Below are 27,348 nucleotides of genomic sequence, written 5' to 3'. Positions count from 1 at the left end.
GTAGTTTTGTATTCTCAGTGTTTTGAATGATTAGTTGTGTGTGTGTGTATATTTACAGTGAAACCTTGGATTACGAGTAACACGGTTTAGCGAGTGTTCCGCAAGATGAGCAAAGATCTGTAATAAATTTTGACTTGAAAAACGAACAAGTCTTGGTTTACGAGTACAGAGTATCTTGTATCACGCATGCGCTTCTTGTTTTGACGTCACATGATCACCACCGAGCCAATGTTTTTTCTCCCTCTTGTGCTGCGGAATTATAGGTAATCCTCTCCCCTGCTAGGTCTCTTACTAGTATAATTAACATCCGTGCACGCGTGTTCTGTTTACTCCAACACTGTGACCACGTGTGTGTGTGTGTGTGTGTGTGTGTGTGTGTGTGTGTGTGTGAGAAACATATTTTATTTTGTGTCTGTATGCGTGTGCCTACTGTGCATGTGTAAAGCAAAAGCAAGTCTCATTAGAGAGGTTAAAGATCAATTTCTCTCTTTGCATCAGCCTGCTCTTTGTGTCTGTGTGCGCGCACGTCATTGGACACCGTGTCACAGAGACTGTGTGTCACTCACACACACACACACACACACACACACAACTACATACACACACATACATACACACACACACACACACAAACACAGACACACAAACCCACACAAAGCGCCTGCGCGCACAAACGGAAACACTTATATGTCATGATTTATTTTAACTTTATATTTTGTTTCAATAATTTTTATGTATTTTTTTTGTTGGGCTGTGGAACGAATAATTTGGGTTTTCATTATTTCTTATGGAAAAATTCAATTCGGTTTACGAGTGTTTTGGAAAACGAGTCAGTTTTATATATATATATATACTTGTTTAGTTGTGTATGGATGTGTAGTTTTCTCTGTGTAGTTGTGTATCTACAGCTGTGTGTGTAGTTGCGCATGTGTATGTAGTTGCGTATGTGCATGTTGTTGTGTGTGTGTGTAGCTGTGGATATATGTGTAGTTTTGTGTGCATGTATAGTTGTGTACCTCTGTGCGTGTGTGCATAACGTGGATGTTAATTTGTGTAGTTTGTTTGTTTGTGTGTGTAGTTGTGTACTTCTCTCTTTATTGTGTGTGTGGTTACGTAACACTGCAAAATATGGATGTTAATGTGTGTTCATTTGTGTAGTTTTCTATGTGTGTGTGTGTGTGTACCTCTCTGTGTGATGCGTTGGCTCTGTCTGCGCACTCCGGCGTTCCTCAGGAACCTCCACTCCCTCTCCTTCCTCACCTGGCTCTCCACATCGTGCTCCTCAGGGATCTGGGTGGAGCAAGAGTTATGATGTAATAAAGTCACAAATCTACCTGACTGGCTGAGAGTTTTTTGGCCACACCCCCAAGAGACGACAGTATCAGTTCACCCTTCCTTCTTATTTTTTCCTTTTGTCTCTTAATTTGTCTTTTGTTCTATGAAATGATGGAGCCAAGTACAAATACCAAGTCCCTGAGTAATAAACACACACACACACACACACACACACACACACAGAGTACCCCATAAGGCTGAGTTTGGCAGCTTCACTCGAACAAAAGCAATCGTGCAGAGGTGTTCTGTGTTTACTGTCTCACACACACACACACACACACACACACACACACACACACACACACACACACACACACAGCGGGTCCAGGATGACCTCTGAGATTGAGTTTGACGGCTTCACTCGAGCAGAAGACTATGAACTAGAACTTTTTTTTTTTTTTAGCTTGTTGCTCGGCTGAAAATCCTGAAGGTGAAAATGGATCAAAATTGAGGAACGAAATGTTGCCATGGCAACAGAGAAGGAACAGGGAATGGTCATGTGACTAGAAGGAAGTATACAGGACATACAGTAGTCAGCTAACATGTTTAACATCATGATGTCAAGCTAACTGACACAGTCAGTGGTTACACTGTTAGCAACGGTCCTCTTAGTTTATGATTCCAATCATTCCTGACATTCCCGATTATTCCTGAGTATCCTGTATTCCGAGAGCATGCCATGTTCCCAGGATGCTCCGTTATCAACAGATTCTCACAATCTTATCCTACTTCCTGCAGTCTATCCCTACATTCCCAGGCCCTCATATATTCACAGACTAAGCCTCACTATATCCCAAGAATCCTTGTATTTCCCGAATCCCATGTGACTGCCACATGTTCCCAGAACAGTGCCAACTTTTCCAGGAGAACCTCCAGAGAAGCCCCTGTGATCCAGGAAATTCCCAGGTCCCTGAAAACTACCATTACACACCAGATTCCCAAAACTCCCTAAGTTGCCAGGACACGGTTGTTCCCAGAATGCCCATTATACTCAGAACCAGTTTTGTTCCCAGGACCCATAACTTTCACAAGACTCTCGATATCCTTTGGAAAGCCCATATTCCCAGAATCCCGTGATTCCAAAATGCCCCGTGAACACATCCACCTAAGTGCCCTGCTCTAAGAACCTCCTGCGGTGTTCTATATTCCCCAACCTTCAGTATTCCCAGCAGGCATTATGTTCCCAGTTCTCTGAGTATCATCCATTAACCCCATGTTCCCAGCACTTCCTGTGTTACCAGGATCACACACAACCTACACCTCATATTCCAAGCACTCTCTAGGTTCCTATGTGCACAGTGTCCTCCAGGACACAGTACGTGACCAGAATGCGCCCTGTCCTGAGGACCAGTTGTTTCCAGCACCCCTGATTGTCTCAAGGTGTTCTATATTCTTAAAAATACCTACATTCTCAGAATGACGTCACAAGTACCCCATGTTTTTAGGATCCACCACTTAATGTTCCAAAAGTGGCCAATTGTTTGAGAGAGACCTATTGTAAGAACCTTCCATGTTCCCCAACATCCAGCATGTTTTATATTCCCCAAATGCCTGTGTCCCCACGACTCCCTGTGTTGCCAAGACCGCCTGCATTTCCACCACTCTATGATCTCAGAGTCCTTTCAAGCATCTATCATTTCCCAAGAATCTTACTACAGGTCCTCATAAAGTAAACTGCAACAGATTTTTATAAATATCCAATAAAAAATTACATCTGCACAGAAATTTGTTTCGCCATTCCAGCATGTTCTATACCCCCTAGAACTCATGCATGTGTTCCCAGGACCCCCTCCGTCCCCATGACACACTGCGCCCCTATGACCCCTTGCGTTCCCAAGACTCAATGCATCCCCATAAGTCTCTGCGTTCCCAGGGCTTCCAGCATTCCTTCAAGTCCCTGCATCCCCACGAGTCCCAGCGTTCTGAGGACTGCCAGCATCCCCCTGAGTCCCTGTGTCCCCACAACCCCCGGCGTTCCCAGGATTCTCTGTCCCCACAAAACCCTACGTCCTCACAACCCCCTACGCCCCCACGACCCCTTGCACTACCAAGACTCCCTGCATCCCCATGAGTCCCTGCATCCTGAGGACCGCCTGCCTCCCGATGAATCCCTGTGTCCCCACAAGTCCATGTGTTCCCAGGGCTTCCTGCATCCCCATCAGTCCCTGTGTCCCCACAAGTCCCTATATCCACATTTCCACAGTCCTCATTAAAGTCATTACTAGACCTTATAAGTCCTCATTAAAAAAAGTAAATTGGAATGAATTTTAATAAATATTTCATTTAAAAATTACATCTGAACAGAAATTAGTTTCACCTTACCAAGTATTAATTTGCACATCATAATGATATTCGCTCTGATTAAAAAAAAAAAAAAAAAAAGGTGACTGATATAAAAAGGTGTTTTGTACAGCACTTGAAGCAGATCTGCTCGTCATCGCCCGTAGACAAAATGTAATGCTGAAGTGAGAAGATCCTCTCCTGCAAAGCCTGAGGTGAATTTATCTCACAGGAAAGAGACAGAGCTCACCCGATATTTCAGAAAGACAGAGAAAGAGAGAGAGAGAGAAAGAGAGAGAGAGAGAAATAGAGTGTAAAGCTAAAGATTTAAGAGATATTGAAAGTCAAGCTCCCCTTCCACACACTTCACATCCTAATTCTCTCTTTACTGTCCCGGTCTCTCTTACACACTCTGTCTTTGTACATTAATATTAAAACTACACCTCTGGCTCTCGGTTAGAGCCGTGCTGGCGTTCTGCTCTAACCTGAGAATGTGTGTGTGTGTGTGTGTGTGTGTGTTTATGAACCTTCATGACCGGTTGTGCAAAGTATTTGGCGCTCCAGTCACACAGTCCGGTCTGCAGCGTCACGCTGATGAAGTTCCTGTGAGCGGGAGTCTCGTCCCCGTCCTCAGCCATCTTACACGCGCGCACGCACACACACACACACACACACACACACACACACACACACTAATTAATCAAAAGGATACTTTTAAATAAATTAATATTTTAACCGAAAACACTGTAATGTAGATTTATTAACATAAACAGTAGGCGGAGTCATACCTGATCAGGTCCCTTGTCGAACATTTTGCGTGTTCGCGAGAACTGATGGGAATGGGGCGGAGCTTGAGAGCCCAGAGTGGGCGTGTATGGGGGACGAGAAGGCGGAGCTTGTGGCGGTTTTGGCACATCGTTAGTGAGGCTGGAACTGGACACGCCCGGGATGGGTGGAGACCCGCTGTAAGAAGACAGAAAAAAGTTATGTAATAATTGTGTGCGTGTCCGTGCGTGTGTGTGTGTGTGTGTGTGTGTGTGTGTGTGTGTGTGTGTGTGTGTGTAAGTTACCCAGCTTGGTGTATGAGTGTTCCCTTGCTGGTTGGACTGGCGGGTGCTGACTGGGTGAGAGAACCCGAGTCCAGAATCTTCTGCGGCCGAGCGTTCATTGTAGCCTGCACACACACACACACACACACACACACACACACACACACACCTGTGACTCATCAGCCATGATGTCAGTGTGATAAATCTGATAAAGCAGAGGGAAATAAAAGACAGGTAGGACACCTGGACTGTGTCTCGTCCAATCTCATCTCTCTCTCGCACGCACGCACGCACGAACGCACACACACACACACACACACACACACCTCACTTAATGCAGTGCCACATAACTCCAAAGATGCACATTAGCATAGAAATTCCATTAACCAGCTCCTCCAGCTGTGTGTTTGTGTGTGTGTGTGTGTGTGTGTGTGTGTGTGTGTGTGTGTGTGTGTGTGTGTTTGTGTGTGTGTATGTGGTTTATTAAAAGAAAGAGAACTTTAAAATAAACACGCACAATTAGAGAGGAACAAAGAGCCCAAGTACGAGATAAAGATTCGGGTTTGTGTGCGTGAGAGAGAGACAGAGAGAGAGAAGAAAAGGAAAGAGTCAAGAAAGAAAGACAGGGTAATGAGACATGAAAAGAGTGACAGGTTAATAACTGTATAAATTATAAGTGAGAAAAAGTACAAAATATAGAAAAAAAAATTAAGAAGAAAGAGGATAAAGAGAGAAATAAGAGCCAGATAAAGTATAAAAGGATAAAGTGAAAGTGACACTCGGCAGTGAGATACAGAGAGAGAGAGAGAGAGAGAGAGGGGGAGAGAGAGAGGGGGAGAGAGTGAAAAAGAGACTGAAGAAGAATAAACGCCGCACTGCGCTGATGTAATCCTGCTCCAGAGGTCGTGACCCAGAGGAAGTACATGAGAACAGGAGGAAGTGACATGGCGTACCTTATACGCGATGCTGTTCAGCACCTTCATGGCCAAATCCGACACCTCGGGAAACGGATCGGCCGCCAGGTGTAACAACACGCGCCAGATCTGTGTGTACACACTGTTAAAGGACACACCTGCAGAGGGAGAGACGGGAGGGGGGGCCGGGGGCAGAAAGGAGGGGGGGGGGAGGTGAGGGTTGGGGGAGAAAAAGAGTCGATTAGTGACATTTTTATCAGGAAAATGCTGCAGGGTAACAAAGCTGTGCCTAAATAATATAACTCTTATAATAATGTAAACATTATAATCTAATACAGTCAAGACAGCGAGAACAGAAAGAAAAGAAAAGAGAAAATAAGAAACTAATTTTCTTTAAAAAAAAGAAAAAAATCACAGTCAATGGCAAGTACTGTAATTAGAGATTCTCGCAATAATCACACCCAATCACGGGTAATCACACCCAATCACGGGTAATCACACCCAATCACGGGTAATCACACCCAATCACAGGTAATCACACCCAATCACAGATATTTACACCCAATCACAGGTAATCACACCCAATCACAGGTAATCACACCCAATCACGGGTAATCACACCCAATCACGGGTAATCACACCCAATCACAGATATTTACACCCAATCACAGATATTTACACCCAATCACAGGTAATCACACCCAATCACAGGTAATCACACCCAATCACAGATATTTACACCCAATCACAGGTAATCACACCCAATCACAGATATTCACACCCAATCACAGATATTTACACCCAATCACAGGTAATCACACCCAATCACGGGTAATCACACCCAATCATAAGTAATCACACCAACTAACAGACAATCACACCCAATCACACGTAATCACACCCAATCACAGGTAATCACACCCAATCACAGGTAATCACACCCAATCACAGGTAATCACAGCTAATCACGGGAAATCACACCCAATCATAAGTAATCACACCCACTAACAGACAATCACACCCAATCACAGGTAATCGGAACCACAGTAAATCACAGTCAAACGTAGTGAACCGCAGGTGATCCCAGACAATCCCAGACGTGGGTCATCCCCTTTGTACTGCTCACTCCATCACTCTGGTTGTAAATGTGATGTTACTTTCAGAAAACACTCTATAAACAACACACTTATACAGAGTAACTGACATTCCAGATGCGAGACGGATGAATATTTATATATTTGACTCTGGATTTTTCTCCTCACGTTTGTTTTTATAGTTTGTTTATTCATTTATTTATTTATTTATTGATTAATGCTGACCGTGGTGTGTGTGTGTGTGTGTGTGTGTGTGTGTGTGTTCGACCTGGGCAGTGTGTGATCGACCGAACGCAAAAACACAACATGTCCGACAGCGACATTTCAGCTTTATTGTTATGGGAATATAATCACTGTACGTTAAGGTATATACACACACACACACACACACACACACACACACACACACAGCCTGACTTGATCAGACCCCCAGGCTTTCCTATCCACACTGGTGTGCTGAACCGTGTGTGTGTGTGTGTGTGTGTGTGTGTGTGTGTGTAGGAAAGTCTCTGAGCGTGCTGAGCTCCCACAGTCATTGACATTCACAGAGTGTTGCTATGTTGTTTCACATTCAATCTGGAGAACTTTTTGAACTCGTGCAAACACACACACACACACACACACACACACACACACACACACACACACACACACAGTTTCCAGAGATAAACCTGAAGCAGGTATTCGTGCATCAAAGCTAAGCGAGCCAGGCAAGACGCACCACCGACTCACAACTCAAACTTAAACCTGTAGAATCGAAATTGTAACTTTTTTGTCTCTCTCACTTTCTGTCTCGGTGTCTCTCCATTTTCTCTCTTTCTCTCTCTCTCTTTTTGAGATGTCAGAGAGCCGACAGAGCGAACAGTGAGTCGGGATGCAGAGCTCTGGAAGTGTGCCTAAACTTCCTTTGAAAACACACACACACACACACACACACACACACACACACACACACACACACACACACACACACACACACACACAGCAGGAATACTGATGCAGCTAAGGTACGGTTCACCAGTCGGTTTATAAACACTGCAGAGATTCCACTGTGTGTGTGTGTGTGTGTGTGTGTGTTTCAGCAGCACTTAAACTGTTTTGTAACAACAGACAAGGAGGTAGACACAAGTAAATAGACAGACAGACAGAGAGATGAACAGACAGATAACTAGACAGATTGACAGATAAATAGTGAGACACAGACAGAAAAAGATTTACAGACAGGCAGAACTAAAACTAGACAGACTTATAGAACCAGTTATTCCGATAGTCAGACAGCTGGGGGCGCAAACTATACAGACAGACTAGTGGACAGAAAACAGCCTTGCAATTAGACACACAGACAGACGGGAGGACTGACCGGACAGAAAAACAGATAGAGAAGCCAAAGTAAAGCAGAAAGAGCTACTGTAGACGAAAAGACAGACGGGAAGACGACAGGCAACAAGTAAAGACTCAAAGAGAGGGAGACAGACGATCAGTCAGACAGTCAGAAGACAGGGAGTCAGACTGGTAATCAGTCAGACGTGCAGAGACAGACAGGGAGACAAGGAGACAGTCAGACAGAGAGAGAGTCAGACAGTCAGTCAGACAGAAGACACATAGATAGGCAGGCAGACAGACAGACAGAAGGCAATAAGACAGACAGATAGACGGGGAGACAGACAGTTAGACTGTCAGGCCGCTAGACAGACAAAGAGACAGACAGTCAGACCATAACATAAGAATGTAAAGAGCATTAGTGTGTGTGTGTGTGTGTGTGTGTGTGTGTGTATGTGTGTGTGTGTTAAGTCTATAAAGTGTAGCAGAGTGCTGATTGGATAAAAGCTGCAGGAGCGATCTGATTGGCTGATGGATGAGAGAGAAAAGAGAGAAAAGAGAGGAGAAACACATCAGCGCTGTCTAAGACTTCTGATAAAGAGCCTCATAAAAACACTGCGGCTGCCTAACACACACACACACACACACACACACACACACACACACACACACACACACACACAGAAAGCACCTCAGATGAGGAGTGTGTATTTATTATTGATAACGCAGAGAGCTCAGACACTTTATTGCAGTCATGAGTTTTATGTGTGTGTGTGTGTGTGTGTGTGTGTGTGTGTCACAGGATCTACACGCTGTACTTTTGATAGTTTTGAGTTCCCTCAGCAGTCAGAGTCACTGATACAGAGACTGAACATGTGATCAATGTGATTAACAGGTGATTAGTTAAACACTCTGACCAATCAGGGGAGAGAGGGGCGTGGCCTCACCGATGAGGGAGTTGAGTGACGAGTACGAGCTGACCCGCCTCATCTTATCGATGGTCTCGAAGGACAGGAGGAACTCATCGTTATCGGGGCTGCCCAGGGTGCTGCTGGCACTGCTGCTGGCACTCAGGTTACCGGGGGAGAAGGTCACGGGGCCGCCTGGGGGGGAACACACACACACACACACACACACACACACACACACACACCATATCAACCAAAACTGGAGGAGATAGAGTAATATTATCATCATCAACAAATAAGAGGAAGAAAAAATATAGAAATAGAAAGAAATAGGGAAAGACAAATAAATAAAAAAAATGACAGAGTAGGAAAAAATTAAGAAAGATACCAAAAAAATCACTAAACATAAAAGAATAAATAAACAATGAAAGAAAATGTGCGAATGAGCGAAAAAAAAAAAAAAGAAATGAAAGAATCTCTGGGTCATGATGAACAAATCTCGGTTGCTACGGTAACCAAACCCATAATCTCAGTATAAGCAGTTAGCTCATCAGCGCATTAAGCACGCTCAGGTGCCATAACTGTGGTGAGGGGCGTGTCCAGATTTGCATATTCATAGATCCTGGAATGTGGGCGGGGTCACTAAGCGGTGTTAGTAAATAAAATACTGCTGTTCGACTGTTTAGTGATTAATATGATGTAATGTTAAATATCATTAACACTGCTAGCGCAGTTCAGTCTCAGGTGGTGGCGCTGTTGGTAACGTCCTCACTAGCGTGTAATACAACGTGCTCAGGATGAAACGTGGTGTAGATGGTCTGGAGGTTCTGCGTGTGGAGGACGTTCCTCACCTTCCTCGCTGAGGTTGAGGTTCTGGAGGCTCTTGTTGAGGTTGCGGGCGATGCTGGCCGTCCGGATGTTGGTGTAAGAGTTAACTGAACGGAGCCGAGGGACCGCCGGACTGTCTCGCTCCCTCACCGGGGTCACGTTCCCCGCCTCTGAGAGGACAAACCACCGACACATTTAGTTATTTCTGTTACAATTACAGCCAAGAGTTTGAGCTTATTTGTGAAGCCAAGATTAATAGCTCCGGTTGAGGTGTGTGTGTGTGTGTGTGTGTGTGTGTGTGTGTATACCTGTAGTGTTTGCAGGTGAGGGTGCTGCATAGTTCTTCTCCTCCTCCATAAACTGCAGAGCGACGGTGCAGAAGTTGCTCTCGTACTGAACCACCAGGTGACTCAGAGCCACCACCAGCTCCTGTACACACGAGACAGATAACGCTCATGACACGAAGATAACGCTCATGACACGAAGATAATGCTCATGACACAAAGATAATGCTCATGACACAAAGATAACGCTCATGACATGCAGGTAACTCCGATGACAGACCGGTAACGCTCATGAATGACACGCAGATAACGCTTATGACGTACAGGTAACTCTGATAGCACACATGTAACGCTCATGGCATGCAGCTAACTCCGATGACACACAGGTAACGCTCATGACACACAGGTAGCGCTCATGACACACAGGTAGCGCTCATGGCACAAAGATAACGCTCATGGCACAAAGATAACGCTCATGGCACGAAGATAACGCTCATGACACAAGGATAACACTCATGACATGCAGGTAACTCTGATAGCACACATGTAACGCTCATGGCATGCAGCTAACCCCGATGAGACACAGGTAACTCTCATGACACATGGGTAACACTCATGAGACAGAGGTAACATTCATGACACACAAGTAACACTGATGACATGCGAAAACGCTGATGACACAGAGGTAATGCGCATGACATATGAGTAATGCTAATGACAAAAAGGGAACACTGATGACATACAGATGATGCTTATTACACACAGCTAACTCAGGAGTGATGCTCATGAAACATCAATAACACAGATAACACACAGTTAACGCTCATAACACGCAGGTAACTCTGATGAGACAGAGGTGACGCTCACCTTCCTGACCACGGGGCTCCCGTCGTTAATGAGCTGCGCTAACATCATGGCCACGTTGTGGTCGATGGTGGTGGAATGATCCGTCCTCTCGGCTGAATTTCCCACGAAGGTCCCCAGAGCGAACACGGCCGCACACCGTACCTGAGAGTGAACATAACACAGGAACATTACAGATAAAAGGCAGGATCGAGTGCTATTCAACACACTACATGAGTTTAATTTAGTTTTAATAAGTTTTGTTTAATTAAGCACAATGAACATTAGACCAACGCAAGTTATCTCTCTTCTTCAGTCTGTATATTCTATTCCTTCTTTTTCAGTGTAAAGTCAGGTGGTTTTGGTTAAAGGTGCTGGTCAGGACGTAGTAAAATAATAAATCTACTGACGGTACTGACTGTAGAGCTGTGAATGGATTAGAATATAATTTTTGTAGTACTGTGAGCTTCGATTTAATAGCACCAGGATGGAACTAATAAACGCCTCCAACAAACAGTGAAACACTGTGTAACTTGTGGTTTTGATTGTTTTAATGTTGTGTCTAATACAAAGCCGTTTTTTTTTCATCTTCCGCTGCACACTCCAGTCCAGCAGGTGGGAGTAATGAACCAACTGCTCAAAAGGAGAACAAGAAGAAGAAAGAGAGGGATTCAAGATGCAGAACAAAATGAGACAAGAATGGGGAAGAAAGCAGATGTTTTTTTTTTAAGGAAGGCTGATGTGGAAAATCATCTTTAGGAGAACGAGACCTACAGGTGGAGGTGATGTAACCCTACTGGATTCCAATCAATGGTAAACAACAAAGAAGAGGAAGAAAAATAACCACTTATTTTGCAAACTTTAAGTATTTTGCAAGAACTTTGTCAAAAAACATAAATAAATAAGTTGGAGTGGTTTTCTACACAAATTTCAAGAAATTTTGTAATTCTGGTCAATTTTATATAAACTGCGCCTTCCTGTTATGACTGCTTACTAGAAATCCAGATGAGAAGTCAAATGTTAAATGTCTGAGATTCATGTTGCAGTCACATCACAATAACTAGGTCTGTGAATTTTGTACGTTTTTCTTAACCAAGACTTAAACATGTTAACGATCAATAACCTTTTTCTCTTTAAATGCTTATTTTATACCAGTTTTAGTTTTAATAAAACATTTCTAGTGAAATAATCCCAACACATTTGTTATGCAAGATGAACTAATGAAGCACAAATGTCCAGTATTGCACAAAACCCGAAGAGCTACTGCGCCCTCTTGTGGTGTAATAGACATGTGAGCTACTGAGAAACAGAACGCAAGACAAACATCATCAGTTAATACAGTTTTTTTATGTTTAAATCCTTAATTGAATCTACACAGACATCGTTTAAAATCTTTGATTTGTTGTTTGAAGTTTAAAATCGCACATATTTTATTTTGTGAAATGTCTGACGACAGCATTAGGTTGTAAAGTACGCAGCTCTGCTTAGGTCAAGTATGTAAATGATTTTGGCATGGATCAGATCAGAGTGTGTGTGTGTGTATGTGTGTGTGTGTGTGTGTGGGGGGGGGGGGGGGGGGGGGGTCGTGACATGCTGTAATTAAAGCAAATGACTTTAAAGTTGCGGTGAAGGTCAGAGCTCTGCAGGTTCCCCGGTTCCCCCTCGGTACCTCTGGTATGGGGTCTGACAGGAGGCTGTAGAGCTTCTCGTGAGCGCTGTCTCGAACGCCGCACCACCGAGCCGAGTCGAAGTTGTGCCAGATGCGGCCGAGGCAGATGGCCACCCACTGGCGCAGGAGAGGGTGAGGGTCGCTTAGCTGCTCCAAACAGATCGCAATCAGGTTCCCCTGCAGACACGCCTCCTACAGGACATACGGAGAATTACAGCACATCATACATACACTAAAAACATGCAGAGTTTCCCTACAGGACACCCGGGAGGTTACATTATATACACAAAATAAGAACATACATTACAGGAGTTCCCATACGGACATGCTCCTGCCAGGACTACATACTCAAAAAAAAAAAAAAAAAGAGAGAGGAAGTGTTTAAATGTTTAAAAAAAGGAGCAAAAAAAAAAAAAAAAAAAGAGTGTCAGATTACGACAAAATAAACACGAAGAAAAAAAGAAGGAAATTTTTTAAAAAGTAAATAAAGGTAAGAGGAGAAAAAAAAGAAAAGAAGTTATGATGTGAGTGTGAAGAGAAAAAAAATTAAGATAGAGAGAAAAAAAATGGGCAATAAAAAAATACTAAAAAAGAAACTAAGGAAAAAAAGATGAAAGAGAAATAGAAGAAAGAAGTGAAAGAAGAGAAGAATAATGAAAGGTGAGAAGTAAAAGAAGATAAACAGAATATAAGTAAAAAGAAAAAGAGAGAGAAAAAGCACCAAAAGAAAGAAAAGAAGGAGAAATGGGAAAAAACAGGGAAGAGAGGAAAAGAAAAAAAAGGAAAAGTAACAAGAAAAGACAAAGGACAAAAAAGAAAAAAAAGAGAAAAGGATAAATAAAAAGAAAGGTGAGAGGAGAAGTGAAAGAAAAGAACAGAGGAGTGATTAAAAAAAGAGAAAAGGAAAGAGACTGTGTGAGAAGAGTTGACAAGAAAAAAGATAATCAATGAGAAAATGAAAAGAAGACCTGAAATAGGAAAAGAAAAAAAAAACAGATAAGACAACGAGAAAAGAGAAACCAAAGAATGAAAAGAGGTGCGAAGGGAAGAATAGAGAGGTGAGCAGAGAAGGAATCTAAAAACAGAAGAGAAAAACAATAGAGGAGAACACACACACACACACACACATACATATACATACACACACACACACACACGCACACACACACACACGCACACACACACCTGTCCCGTGTTGTAGTTGTTGACTATAACTGCGAGGATGAAGACGGCCATGGTGCGATGCTCGGCCTGGAGGGAACAGAGTGAGTCACGTGTAAACTTCAGAACTGACTCTGAGTCACACAAACAGACGACTCAATGAATCACTTTATTAAATAACACACAACAAAACTTACTCTCTTACATGCCATGTGTTTATGTTTTTGTGCGTGTGTGTATGTGTGCACACGTGTGAGAGTGTGTGTGAGATGGTTGAAAACCTGCTGCACGACTCACAGATGAACAGATTTTCTTTTTTATCCAAACAAATAAAAGAGTAAAATCTGCTGTCTGTGCATGTGTGTGTGTGTGTGTGTGTGTTGAGGGTGGGGGCGCTCACCGGCATGTACGGATCAGCCAAAACAGACAAGAAGTACTTATGACCGTTATCCTTCACCAGATCGGCCTGACAGGACTAAGAGAGAGAGAGAGAGAGAGAGAGAGAGAGATGTTCATTAATTTTTTGTAACAACAGGATGTTGTTTAGTGTGTGGGTCAGTGTGCAGTCCAGTGTAAAGGTCGGCGTGTAGCAGTGTGCGGGGTTCAGTATTGGACTTAGCATGTGGTACAGTGGGAGGTAGTGTGTGTGGCTTAGTGTGGGGTGCAGCGTAGGGTAAATTATGAAGGACAGTAGTGAGAAGTAAGGTGTGGGGGAAAGTGTGGGGGTAAAGTGTGAGGGTAAAGTGTGGGGAAAGGTAGTGAGAGGTAAAGTGTGGGGGAAAGTGTGAGACAATGTGTAAGGGAAAGTATGAGGTAAAGTGTGGGGGAAAGTGTGAGGGAAAGTGTGAGGGAAAGTGTGAGGTAAAGTGTGGGGGAAAGTGTGAGGTAAAGTGTGGGGGAAAGTGTGAGGTAAAGTGTGGAGAAAGGTAGTGAGAGGTAAAGTGTGGGGGAAAGTGTGAGACAATGTGTAAGGGAAAGTATGAGGTAAAGTGTGGGGGAAAGTGTGGGGGAAAGTGTGAGGGAAAGTGTGAGGGAAAGTGTGAGGTAAAGTGTGGGGGAAAGTGTGAGGTAAAGTGTGGGGGAAAGTGTGAGGTAAAGTGTGGGGGAAAGTGTGAGGTAAAGTGTGGGGGAAAGTGTGAGGTAAAGTGTGGGGGAAAGTGTGAGGTAAAGTGTGGAGAAAGTATAAGGTAAAGTGTGGGGGAAAGTGTGAGGTAAAGTGTGGGGGAAAGTGTGAGGTAAAGTGTGGGGGAAAGTGTGAGGTAAAGTGTGGAGAAAGTGTGGGGGGAAGTGTGGGGGTTGGTGTGGGGTAAAGAGGTAAAGAGTGGAGGACAGTATGGGGTAGACTGTAAGGTAAAGTTTAGTGCTCAGTGTGAGGAAAGTGTGTCGGTGTATTTCAATTCAGTACAGTCATTTCCTTTGTGCAGGTCAAAATGTCTCCCAAAACAAAGATTCGTCTTCTGTGATTGTGTGTGTGTGTGTGTGTGTGTGTGTGTGTGTGTGTTTTATGTGTGAGGGTGTTACTCGGACACTCACACTGTCCACTGCAAGGATTTTGGCCCAGATGAAGACGAGAAGGGGGCGAAGTTCTCGCGCTGAGCTCTGTAACAACTTCAACACATACGGAAAAATCCCTACAGACAGAGCCTGGGGGGGGGAGGGGGGGGGACAATAAGAGGAAAATATTGGCTATATGAAAAGAATGATTAATGCCTCATTACACAATCATCAGAAGTTTGTGTGTGTGTGTGTGTTAAACAACAAAAAACAGTGAGAGGAAGAAAGGAGAGAGAAGATAAAAGTGCATTCTTGTTTGCTCCTCTCCGACAGACGAGTGTGTGGTGTGTGTGGTGTGTGTGTCGCCGCACCCTCGCGGCTGATTAATGTGGAATGTAAAAGGTCTCGCGGCATGAGGCGGCTTTAAGAGAAAGGACAAAGTGAATCCCATTAAACTGTCCGCTAATGACACACACACACACACAAAATGAAGATATCTGAATCCTTTCATTGTAAAGTGGGCGGGGCCAAGGTTAGGTAAGAGTTTCATTCACTGGTTAAAGTAAAAGTTGAAACAAAAACCTAAAAGTTTAATTAACCAGAAACTGTTAGAGCTGAAAAGAAAAAGTTAAATGAGGGAGTAATTACGTCAGAGTATTGGGGCCATAATAAGCCTCGTCCCCTTTTAGGATTCCAAGAATACAGTCGTGTATAAGCAGTATTATTATGAGAACGAAGCTGCAATATCATTATATTAAAACATTAACTGTATAAGACACATACATTAGTATAAAGAATAAATTTGTCATTATGATAAAAAAATGTTGTGGGTTTCTGAGGTGAAAAGCTGTCAGGGACAAAATGGGGAAGCTGGATTTTCTTTTGTGTCAAAATTTTTTTATAAAAAAACTCAAAGGTTAAAAGACTTAAAAAAATAAAAAAAACTTGCACTTCAAATGGAAAGGTTAAACCTTATACATAAAAAAATAAACAAGCAACACAAAGTTAAACCTCAAAAGTTAAAGTTAAACTGGAGGGGCGAAATTATTCCTCAAAAGTTAAAGCTAAAGTTAATCCTTAAGATTTAAAGTTAACTGGTGAGCTAAAGTTAAACCTCAAAAGTTAAAAAATAATAAGCAAAAGTCCTTTTTCTTCTTTGTCTTTCGGCTGTTCCCTTTCAGGGGTCGCCACAGCGAATCATCTGCCTCCATCTAACCCTATCCTCTGCATCCTCTTCTCTCACACCAACTAACTTCATGTCCTCTCTCACTGCATCCATAAATCTCCTCTTTGGTCTTCCTCTAGACCTCCTGCCTGGCAGTTCCAACCTCAGCATCCTTCTACCGATATATTCACAATCTCTCCTCTGAACATGTCCAAACCACCTCAATCTGGCCTCTCTGACTTTATCTCCAAAACATCTAACATGGGTTGTCCCTCTGATGAACTCATTCTTGATCCTATCCATCCTTGTCACTCCCAAGGAGAACCTCAACATCTTCAGCTCTGCTACCTCCAACTCTGCCTCCTGTCTTTTCTTCAGTGCCACTGTCTCTAAGCCGTAGAGCAAAGCTGGTCTCACCACCGTCCTGTACACCTTTCCTTTCATTCTCGCTGATACTCTTTTATCGCACAACACACCTGACACTTTTCTCCACCCATTCCAACCTGCCTGTACCCGCCTCTTCACCTCCTTTCCACACTCTCCGTTGCTCTGGACTGTTGACCCTAAGTACTTCAACTCCGGCAGCTTCATTACCTCTGCTCCCTGTATCCGAGGAACATTTACAGATGGTCACACACATAATTTATGGTGTACTGAAGTAGAATGTGGCACATGAAGTGAGTTAGCCTTTGCTGTAAAGCCTTATATTGCCAGATTGGGTGGATTTACCCACTGGGCTCTTTTTTATCATCTATCAAAATTATGTGAAATTAGGATAGCTAAGTATGTAACGTCGCACATCATTAATAGAGTTTAAGACTAATCATATGCTTTACTCGATGAGACAGGAGTGTTTAAAAAGGCACAGAGAAGCGGAGACTCTGAGAGAGAGTGATTCATTTTTATTAAGTTCATTTACACACTTGATACTTGATCAGGGCTTCTTTAGCACGAATTACTGCATGAGTGTGTCACGGCACGGAGGCGACCAGCCTGGGACACTGCTGATGAGTCCCTGAAGACCAGGTCGCTCTGATAGCAGCCCTCTATGCTTATGATGCATGGTCTTAAAACTCATACAGGATTACACTTCGTCAAGTCCGTCAACACAAAGTTAAGTTTGGAGTTTTAATTTAATTTAATTTTAAGATTACGTTGGTTAAAGTAACTTTTTTCTCTCCCTCAGAGTGAGGAGTTTCAGCAGTGTTAATGTGGGGGTTTGTCAATCTGGCAACCCGGGGGTTACATTCTACCCCACTTGGTGCTCTGTTTTACATAACCGTGAGGTGAGTCTGAACGACAGTGAGATGGAGTGTTTATGCATTAACGTATGGATTGAAGTATTTATGGATTGATGAAGACTGAAACGTCCCCGAGCTCGCGTCTGAAACGGCTTCATCTCACCGCGGCACATGAATCCCCTTTATAGGAAAAACAAACTAACTGTTATATATCTGCACTCTGATTTGTTGTGTGCGTGTGTGTGTGTGTGTGTGTGTGTGTGAGTGCGTTTTTAATTTCCCAACCGGTGCTCCTGTGGGAGCTGTTTGTGTTGATTAAAGACACCGAACGACACATTAGCGTCTCACATCGCCACCTTTACTGCGTTTATCTCCATTTCATTCCTGCTTCAGCAGCACAAACAACACTTAAGTCATTTTATAACACCCTGAGACCTGTGTGTGTGTGTGTGTGTGTGTGTGTGTGTGTTACCAGGCTGACGGCCCAGGGTCCGAGATCCAGAAAACGACCCAACAGGTCTAGCGCTCGCAACCTGTGCACCTGACTGAGGAGGACCTGAAAGAGAACAGCACAGAGAAAAAAAATGGTCAGAACAAATACAAATGTAATAAAATTCAGAAATTTAGAAACAATTATTACGGCAAAAAAGCGTGTGTGTGTGTGATAAATTCAAATCACACACACAAACACACACACACACACCAGGTATAATAACATGAACAGGTGTTGAGGCTACCACACTCTCCCCAGGTGCTGGCATTGTGCAATGTCTTACCTGTGTGTGTGTGTGTGTGTGTGTGTGTGTGTGTGTGTGTGTGCGTGTGTGATCAGAATTTAATCGTAAAAGGGAAACAATATTTTGTTTAAAAAAAAGAAAGAAAACCTGATAATTTTAAATATAAAGTGTTTTACCTATAAAACTCAAAATATAAAAAATGCTAAACAAAACAAAGTGATTGATGATAATTATAATTTTATTAAAGTACATTTTTAACAATAAAAATGTTGGTGTCTAGTGGTTAGGACGGCTAAAATAAATATTATTTCCAAGAATATCATTTTTTTTAAACCTCATTTTTGTTTTGAATCAAAAAATCCACAAATATAATAAATTTTTCCTTCTCGGTTTAAAGCCGTGTTGGTTTTGGACTCTGACGCAGGAAATAATCAAATTATTTTAAACCTCTCGGAAGCTTTTGGCAGCGGGATTTGGGCAGCCGGACAGAAACACACACCGTGTGTGTGTGTTTAAAGCATCGTGAGCATGCGCCCACACACTCTTGGCGCTGGGAGCCCGGGCGGCGGCGTGTGGTCCGGACGCCACCCTCAGAGCGACAGCGGCGTGCTGGGAGCGCCGACCCGAGCAGGAGGACGGCCCACGGTACTGCCCGCGCAAAAATAAACACGATGCTGCTCCCTGCGCCCCACACCCCACTGACACACACGCACACACACACCTCACCCGCTACACCTCCATCAATAGGTTTACACACATCTGTAGACATGTTCAAATTTTTTACGTTATAAATCATTTTACATTAAATCTAGAAATAAATGTTAATAAAAAAGTTAAAATAATAATAGTAATAATATTTTTTTTTAAGTAGAGATGAAAAAACTAAGAGAAATATTGATTATCAATTATAATAATTAATACTAATTATAATAGTTATATTAAATACTAAAAATATAAATACTATAAATAATGAATAAATAAATATTAAGATGATGTTTAAGATAAAAAAGATATATAATAAAAACAGTAGTAAAAAAATTTATTACTATAAAAAAGAAAACTAATTGTAAAATAAAATTAAATAAAAAGAAATAAATAATTTTAGATTATTTTTGTTCATTTGTATATTTTATAGATTTTGCTTAAACACATGTTTAACATGTTTAAATCACCTTATTTAAAAAATTAAAAATGTAAAATAAAATTAACGTTTTTTATAAATTATTAAGCCATAGCGTCTCCATGTTCAGATAGAGTGGGCGTGGTTAGTGGTTAGTTTAAGCCCCCCCCCAATAACTGAGAGCTGTTTAAGTCTGTAATTGTCCACTTTGCACATGACAAAGAGCTGTCAATCAGACATGCTCATCAGAATACCAGGCCACGCCCACCAGGACGTTTCTCAGCTCTGTAAACTCGGCTGCAGTTTAAAGCGTTTTTATTTCCGTCTCGGTCCTCTGGTTAAGAGAATACCCGGAATTATAGTAACTGCCCACGCCGGAGGGTAAAAATACCCAGAATTCCCTGCACTTGTGAGCTTCAGGATAAAAATAATAAGCACTAATAAAACTCCTGCAGCAGGCGTGCGGTTCAGCTCGCGGTGCCAGAGGAAGGTATTAATAGAGCTCCGGAGCACGTCAAACCTCCGGCCGTGAACATTGCCCAGCATGCACCGGGGGCGAGGGCGTGCCAGGGCTGTTCCCAACATCCGACAGGAAACTCCCGTAAAGAGAGAGGGGGGGGGAGAGAGAGAGAGAGAGAGAGAGAGAGAGAGAAGAAGAAGGGGGAAGAAAAAAGAAAGAAAGAAAGAAAGAGAAAGGCAAATACTGAGGCAGAGAAGAAAAAAAAAGAAAAAGAGAACAAGAGAAGGGAAAAGCGTGAGAGGACAAAAGAAAGCAAGAAAAAGGTAGAGAATGAAGTATAGCAAAACAACAAGAGAAAGACAGGAAAAGAAAGAAAGGGATCGACTGAGAGTAAGACAGATAGAGACAGAGAGACAGAGAGAGAAAGACGGAAGGAGAGAGTGGGAGGAATGAGAGGGAGGTCTGCCTGATTCTGACTGAGACCAAATGTTAGCATTACTCAATGTTTCTGTGTGTGTGTGTGTGTGTGTGTGTGTGTGTGTGTGTAGGAGAAGTGTGAGAAAGGCAGCTGAGTTTTAAGATGAGCGTTAAAATAAAAAAACAAAACAAAGTCTTCATCCATCTGGGAGACAAATGGACTCTTTAACCCCTCCCCCTCCACACACACACACACACACACACACACACACACACACACACAAAATACTGGAGAACAGAAGAAAGGAAAACACAGAAACGCACACACACACACTTACATAATCGAGGAAAAACATAGAGGATATTACTCACAAAAAAATAAATAAATAAATAAAAAGTGCCACATGGGCCGCGTCCCAAACCGCACTAGCACACTATCATTCTGCACTGCTGAGCATTTAGTCTGTGATTCGGATATTTAGGGAGAGATAAAATTTCCGTAATCCTGTTTTTCTCGGCCGGCTGTAGCCCGTATAAATCAGCCGCGTTTTTTTACTCGCGATCGATATCGGAGCGGTGAGAGAAATGCATCATGGGTAATGTAGTTCAATAAGGTTAGTTACGAGTTCGGCACTCGGCAGGGAACAAAGAGAGGCACTTCAAAACTTTTCCCTCGCTTCAGAAAATGCAGAACAGCCAGAACCCATCTCTCTCCCCGGCCATTTTCGTCTTTTATTTCCTCATTTAACGGCTCCCGCTAGGGCACTTCACTCGGCCCCGGAACGCTGACTAAACACAAAAGCACACACACTCCACAGCAGGGCGTGATACAAATTTCATCAAGTGCTCGTGTCTGCACTGCAAATCTCAACACTAAAGCAGCGACGGGAAAAAAAACAAAAACAGGGACGGACACATTTTTACCCTCCTAAACGCCTGGGCAAAGGGGGCGGGGCTTTCCGTGGACAGCTACGGACCAGGGGTCTACATACTTTCAGACGTATCCTCAATAGTATGCAGGAGTATTATACTCTGCAACAAAGTAAGGTGGCTACTATAGATTACTTATTATACATTAGCATCAGGTTATTGATATGCAGGGGTATTAGTGTATAGTAACAAGTGGCTACTACGTGTATATATAACCTCATTAGCATAATCCAATTAGTATGCGATGGAATGATACTCTGTAGTGCAGTTCCATGCCAACTACACATAACCTTATTAGTATGCAGCAGTATAGTATACAGAGGAGATACGGCCTAGCGTCCTTAAATATAGCACATAATACTAACACTTAACCTGGCTACTATACATAACTTCATTAGCATAAGCTCATTAGTATGCAGGGATATTATTTAATGTATTATAATGACATGTAGCTACTTTACATAACCTCATTAATATGCAGAGGATTTTGGTCTGTAATAAAGTGAGATGTAGCTACTAACATGCTGACTATACAGAACGTGACATACAGCTACTATACACAACCTGATTAATATACATGAGTATTATACTCTATATTATAGTAACACCTAGCTACTATTAGGACTGAAACGATTCCTCAAGCAAAATTTTCTGCCTCGACGCTGCTTTTAATTAGTTTTAAAAGCGTGCGTTATGTATTCGTTTGGCGTGACACAGCGCGCTCCCGGATGCAAGCCGCTACTAAACACCGACGAAGAGAAAGCGTTAACGTCACCTACAAAGCAGAAGGAGACGCAAACAGTTAGTCGTGTATCGATTTGAGGGAGCGTTCTGCAAAATAGAAGGAAGCGATTAAAATATCAGCGAGCCGAGAGAAGAGAACTTAAAGTTCTGAAAGATAAGTTGCACAACTTGGTGTTTTTGTATAATAATTTTTTTTTATGTTTGTCTTAGTTTTTTTGATACTTAAAGTCATTTGAAATACCTTTTTTTTCCCCAGTTTTTGCATCTGAGAGAAGGCTTTAAAATAAGAATGTATGACACTGTAATGCACTTAATTCATCTCAGTCAACTTTAAGTTATTCCTTGACGATGTTTATTTTTGATTAAAAGCTGTATGCATTTTTAAAATAAATATTGATTTTTCCAATAAGACAAGCAAGTAATCTTTGTTTCTCTTAAATATTTTACATCGCTGTTTAGTTAAGCGAAAGTAAATTTTATCCGATTACTCGATTAAATTTTTGGTAGAATACTCGATTACTAAAATACTCGATAGCTACAGCCCTAGATGATAGTGTGTGATTTGGGACACGCCCTCATTAGCCCCCTGTACAGTGCTGTAGTCCACTGGTGGGCAGGTAACCCCTGTTTAAGACACGCCCTTCATCACAGCGGTGTGGTGTGCAGCGCGGGACGGTCAGAGCATGTGACGAGAGCCTGAGGGAGTGAAGGAGGGGGGGGGGTGTGCAGGTGCGTGTGAGGTGAGAGTGGGAACTCCCAGGTCTCCCAGGATGCCGTACCTGCAGGACGATGGGAAGCTGCTCAGGTGGGTTTCGGTTCTCCACCCCCATAGTGAGCCACACTTGGAACGCCGTGAGCTGCTCCGCGAAGAACGGACTGTGCTGGGGACGGGGAACGCAACACACACTTTCATACACACTGTAGAACACTTATTATAGTATTATTACACATTATTACATGCTCATAAAAGTATTTTTTTGTGCTAGTTTGTTTCTGATCCTTGAGAAAATCTGGTCTGCTGCTGTGTGGGACAAAGTGGGCGTGGCCGGCAGCAGGAGGAATGCAGGCGGCTAACGCCAAGACGTTAATAAAGGAGGCGGAGTCAGTGTGTCTCACCCTGAACGCCGTGCCCTCCTCGATGATGGTGGGAAGCTGAGAGAGACAAATGTCCACTGCCAGGTCCCACGCCTGCCTGCAGTGCCACACACACACACACACACACACACACACACACCAAATCACATCTAAGTTAAGCAAGGTGTGTTAGATCTATTTTATAGGGGGAGCGAGAGAGAGAGAGAGAGAGGGGAGGCTTAAGGGTGGGCGGAGCCTTCCTGTTTTCACGTATACTTACCACATGGCGTGCATGTAGGTGGGCGGTAACCTTGGGCTGCTAACCGGCGTGCAGTTGTATGACCTCATGATCCGCTCCGCCAATAGGAAGTTACGGAACAGACTCGCGACCAGGAGATCCTGACGGAAGAGTTTCTGGAAAAGATCTACACACACACACGCACGCGCACACACACACACACAACGGGTTAACAAAAAACATAGAAAACGTTACTTTTTCTGACACCAAACTATGTGGAGCGGCTATGATAATTGCGCGCACACACACACACACACACAGTTTCATCTACATCCTTCACACTGCAATAACTTCAGAACAGCTCATGAATAATGTGATTAACTTTCATTAACCTTAACGACATCAGGGAGATTCTGAGATTTAATAAAAATGTACAAAATCTAATTATGTTATTGTAGCGTGCAAGCATGTGTCTGTGTCTGTGTGTGTGTGTGTGTGTGTGTGTGTGTGTGTGCGTGTGTGCGCGCAGAATTAAAACCCAGGGTGTTGGTACTCATCTAAATCACACACTTTTCCATCTCTGATGTTTAATTACCACCTGGAAGTGAGACGGGAGATTCCCGCCCTCAGTCATCAGCGGTGTCTCGGACTTCATCGTGGAGCTTAACACGCTCTGAAAACGTGACGCGTATGATGTTTGGTCTCTTAACAGAAAGTTTAACGTATCGTCAGGATATGTAATATAATAATACTATATATATATATATATATAAAATATATTTATACATACACACACACATACACAGTGGAACCTCGTATTAACGAGTAGAATTTGTTCCTGAAGCGTGCTTGTACATCAAAGACTCGTATATCAAAGTGAATTTCCCCCCATAATAAATAATGCCAACTCAGACGATTCGTTCCACAACCCAAAATTAGTCATATAAAAATAATTCATACAAAGGGAGGAAGAGGGCTGTCGTGAAGAATAATATTCATTTCACAATTACTGTCTGTCTGTCTCCTTATCGATCCGTCTCACTCTCACCATCTGTCTGTCTCTCATTTCTCTCTCTAAACAGTCTCTCACCCTCTCTCCATTAGTCTGTCTTCCTCTCTTTCTTCATCTGTCTCTCTCTCCTCCTCCATGTGTCTGTCTCTTTCGTCCGTCTGTCGGTTGCGTTTTCTCAACCTGTCTGTATAATTGTTGATGACATCATACTGATCTTTCAGATGTAGAAGCCCCACCTACAGGGGGCTGCTCTACGGGAGCAACCCATTATCAGCAAACCCTATTCCCTTTGTATAACTACTTAAAAAAATGAGGAGACTACAGCTTGGTTTTAAAGATACAATGCTAATCGGCACTATGAAGTCGCTTTAGTTAACATTTGAGACATGACCCGTGTGTGTGTTTCAGAGTGACAGTGTGACCTCTGACCTCTAGGCAGCACATTCCACGCGATGGTGTCTGTGATGGCGGTGAAGATCCAGTTAAGCTCTCCTAGCGGCGTCCTCCTGTCGTTCAGACGCCCGGGGATCCTAAGGACACACACACACACACACACACACACACACACACACACACACACACACACACAATATAAATTATAGAGCAGAAAATGCAGCATCTTGCGATTCAATCCTGTCCATATTTATCCGTTATTATCCTCCATCCTCTGCTCTCTTATTGACTCGGCAAGAAAAAATAGGGACGATCTCACACACACACACACACACACACACACACACACACAGATGTTTGTAGAGATTACAGGACAGACCGCCTGTCAGAGAAAAACCCAAATTGACCCTTGCATAATTCTAAGATTAAATCCTCCATCCTGTCAATCAAACTGAGGGGGCGGAGTCAATAGCAAGCAGGACGGAAGGAAGGAACAGCGCAAAGTTCTGATGAAACAGTAAAACATCAAAAAGAGCTACAACAGATACTTTGAACATTACTCGGTTTAAAGGATGATGAAATAAGACCTTCAGATCTCAAAGTAACTTACGACTTTAATATCAGGTTTAATAATTAATACTCGGATCAAAAACTTAACTCAGACAGACAGGTGTGAGAAACACGCCGCAGTTTATTCATCCAGAGAGCAGAGAGAGCTAAATGCTGCCAACAGGGACGTGTGTGTGTGTGTGTGTGTATGTGTGTGTGTGTGTGTGTGTGTGGGTAAAAGGACAAGAGGCTGGCAATAATCTCTGTGTGTGACATTTTGCCTTCAGCTTTGTGGGCAGCATCAGACTCACACACCGAATGTCACATGACCGAGATTTACCGAGCTACAAAGACCAGTCTGACACACACACACACACACGCACACACACACACACACACACACACACACACACACACACACAGGACAGACATGCACACAATAAAAGATGGATGACATTTCATACCTCTTATGTGTTTCCAGTTTGATTTAAAGTGTTTCTCTATGTTTGTGTGTGTGTGTGTGTGTGTGTGTGTGTGTGTGTGTGTGTGTGTGTGTGTGTGTGTACCACCTCCACCTACAGAGGTGAGAATTGAAAACCCTGAGCTGTGACTTCCTCGTCCTCGATCTGATCCATCCGTCTCTTATTACTTTTTTTTAACACGAAGACAAAAACCTTGGTGTCTTCAGCCTCAGTGTCTCCTCTCGCGGCTCTCGCGCGGACCGACTGACTCTCTATTAAAGCACCTTTCTCAGGAATGTTAAACACGAGGCAACTAAAAAAAAATTTTTAATTCACAATTACTGTCTGTCTCCTTATTGATCTGTCTCACTCTCACCATCTGTCTGACCGTCTCTCTTTATTTTCGTTCGTCTGTCTCACTCTCTTTCTTCATCTGTCCATCTCTCCCCCATCTGTGTCAGTTGCTTTCTTCATCTGTCTGTAATTCTCTGTCTCTCTTGCTCCATCTTTCCATCTGTCGCCTTTCTTCATCTGTCGGTCTCTTTCTTCCTCCATCCGTCTGTCTCTCTCTTTCTTCATCTGTCTATGTCTCTCTTTTTTCATCTGTCTCTCTTCCATCTTTCTGTCTCTCTCTTCCTCTATCTCTCCGTCTCTCTCTTGCTCCATCTGTCCGTCTCTCTCTTCCTCTCCATCTGTCCATCACTCTCTTCCTCCATCTGTCTGTCTCTCTTCCTTTATCTCTCCACTTCTCTCTTCCTCCATCTCTCCATCTCTCCCTTCTTCCATCTCTCTGTCTCTCTCATCTCTGTCTCTTTCTTCCTCCATCTGTCTTTCTATTCCTCAATCTCTCTGTCTCTCTCATCTCTCTGTCTCTCTCTTCCTCCATCTGTCTCTCTCTTCCTCCATCTGGCTGTCTCTCTTCCTTCATCTCTCCGTTTCTCTCTTCCTCCATCTCTCCGTCTCTCTCTTCTTCCATCTCTCTGTCTCTCTCATCTCTGTCTCTTTCTTCCTCCATCTGTCTTTCTATTCCTCCATCTCTCTGTCTCTCTCATCTCTCTGTCTCTCTCTTCCTCCATCTGTCTCTCTCTTCCTCCATCTGTCTCTCTCTTTCTTCATCTGTCTATGTCTCTCTTTTTTCATCTGTCTCTCTTCCATCTTTCTGTCTCTCTCTTCCTCTATCTCTCCGTCTCTCTCTTGCTCCATCTGTCCGTCTCTCTCTTCCTCTCCATCTGTCCGTCACTCTCTTCCTCCATCTGTCTGTCCCTCTCTTCCTCCATCTGTCTGTCTCTCTTCCTTCATCTCTCCACTTCTCTCTTCCTCCATCTCTCCGTCTCTCTCTTCTTCCATCTCTCTGTCTCTCTCATCTCTGTCTCTTTCTTCCTCCATCTGTCTTTCTATTCCTCAATCTCTCTGTCTCTCTCATCTCTCTGTCTTTCTCTTCCTCCATCTGTCTCTCTCTTCCTCCATCTGGCTGTCTCTCTTCCTTCATCTCTCCGTTTCTCTCTTCCTCCATCTCTCCGTCTCTCTCTTCTTCCATCTCTCTGTCTCTCTCATCTCTGTCTCTTTCTTCCTCCATCTGTCTTTCTATTCCTCCATCTCTCTGTCTCTCTCATCTCTCTGTCTCTCTC

General features: G+C 43.1%; 1 protein-coding gene across 3 annotated transcripts in view; it reads right to left on the bottom strand.

The window, feature by feature from the left end:
• The window catches only part of rptor (regulatory associated protein of MTOR, complex 1), a 92,531-nt gene that overhangs the window by 22,356 nt on the left and 42,827 nt on the right, over positions 1-27,348 (bottom strand). For all 3 annotated transcript variants that reach the window (XM_053498009.1, XM_053498010.1, XM_053498012.1), the window contains exons 9-26: positions 24,747-24,847; positions 23,348-23,492; positions 23,110-23,185; positions 22,773-22,874; positions 18,058-18,141; positions 15,219-15,329; positions 14,086-14,160; positions 13,710-13,775; positions 12,525-12,716; positions 10,880-11,020; positions 10,037-10,157; positions 9,752-9,898; positions 8,940-9,095; positions 5,618-5,736; positions 4,686-4,789; positions 4,404-4,578; positions 4,143-4,253; positions 1,185-1,290 (exon numbers count right to left, since the gene is read on the bottom strand). In XM_053498009.1, the coding sequence (XP_053353984.1) occupies positions 1,185-1,290; positions 4,143-4,253; positions 4,404-4,578; positions 4,686-4,789; positions 5,618-5,736; positions 8,940-9,095; positions 9,752-9,898; positions 10,037-10,157; positions 10,880-11,020; positions 12,525-12,716; positions 13,710-13,775; positions 14,086-14,160; positions 15,219-15,329; positions 18,058-18,141; positions 22,773-22,874; positions 23,110-23,185; positions 23,348-23,492; positions 24,747-24,847 (2,132 nt within the window). The remainder of the gene's footprint in view (positions 1-1,184; positions 1,291-4,142; positions 4,254-4,403; positions 4,579-4,685; positions 4,790-5,617; positions 5,737-8,939; positions 9,096-9,751; positions 9,899-10,036; positions 10,158-10,879; positions 11,021-12,524; positions 12,717-13,709; positions 13,776-14,085; positions 14,161-15,218; positions 15,330-18,057; positions 18,142-22,772; positions 22,875-23,109; positions 23,186-23,347; positions 23,493-24,746; positions 24,848-27,348) is intronic.

The sequence above is a fragment of the Clarias gariepinus genome, chromosome 6, assembly GCF_024256425.1.
Source record: "Clarias gariepinus isolate MV-2021 ecotype Netherlands chromosome 6, CGAR_prim_01v2, whole genome shotgun sequence".
Lineage (NCBI taxonomy): Eukaryota > Metazoa > Chordata > Actinopteri > Siluriformes > Clariidae > Clarias > Clarias gariepinus.
This window is presented reverse-complemented; position numbering and strand designations above follow the sequence as displayed.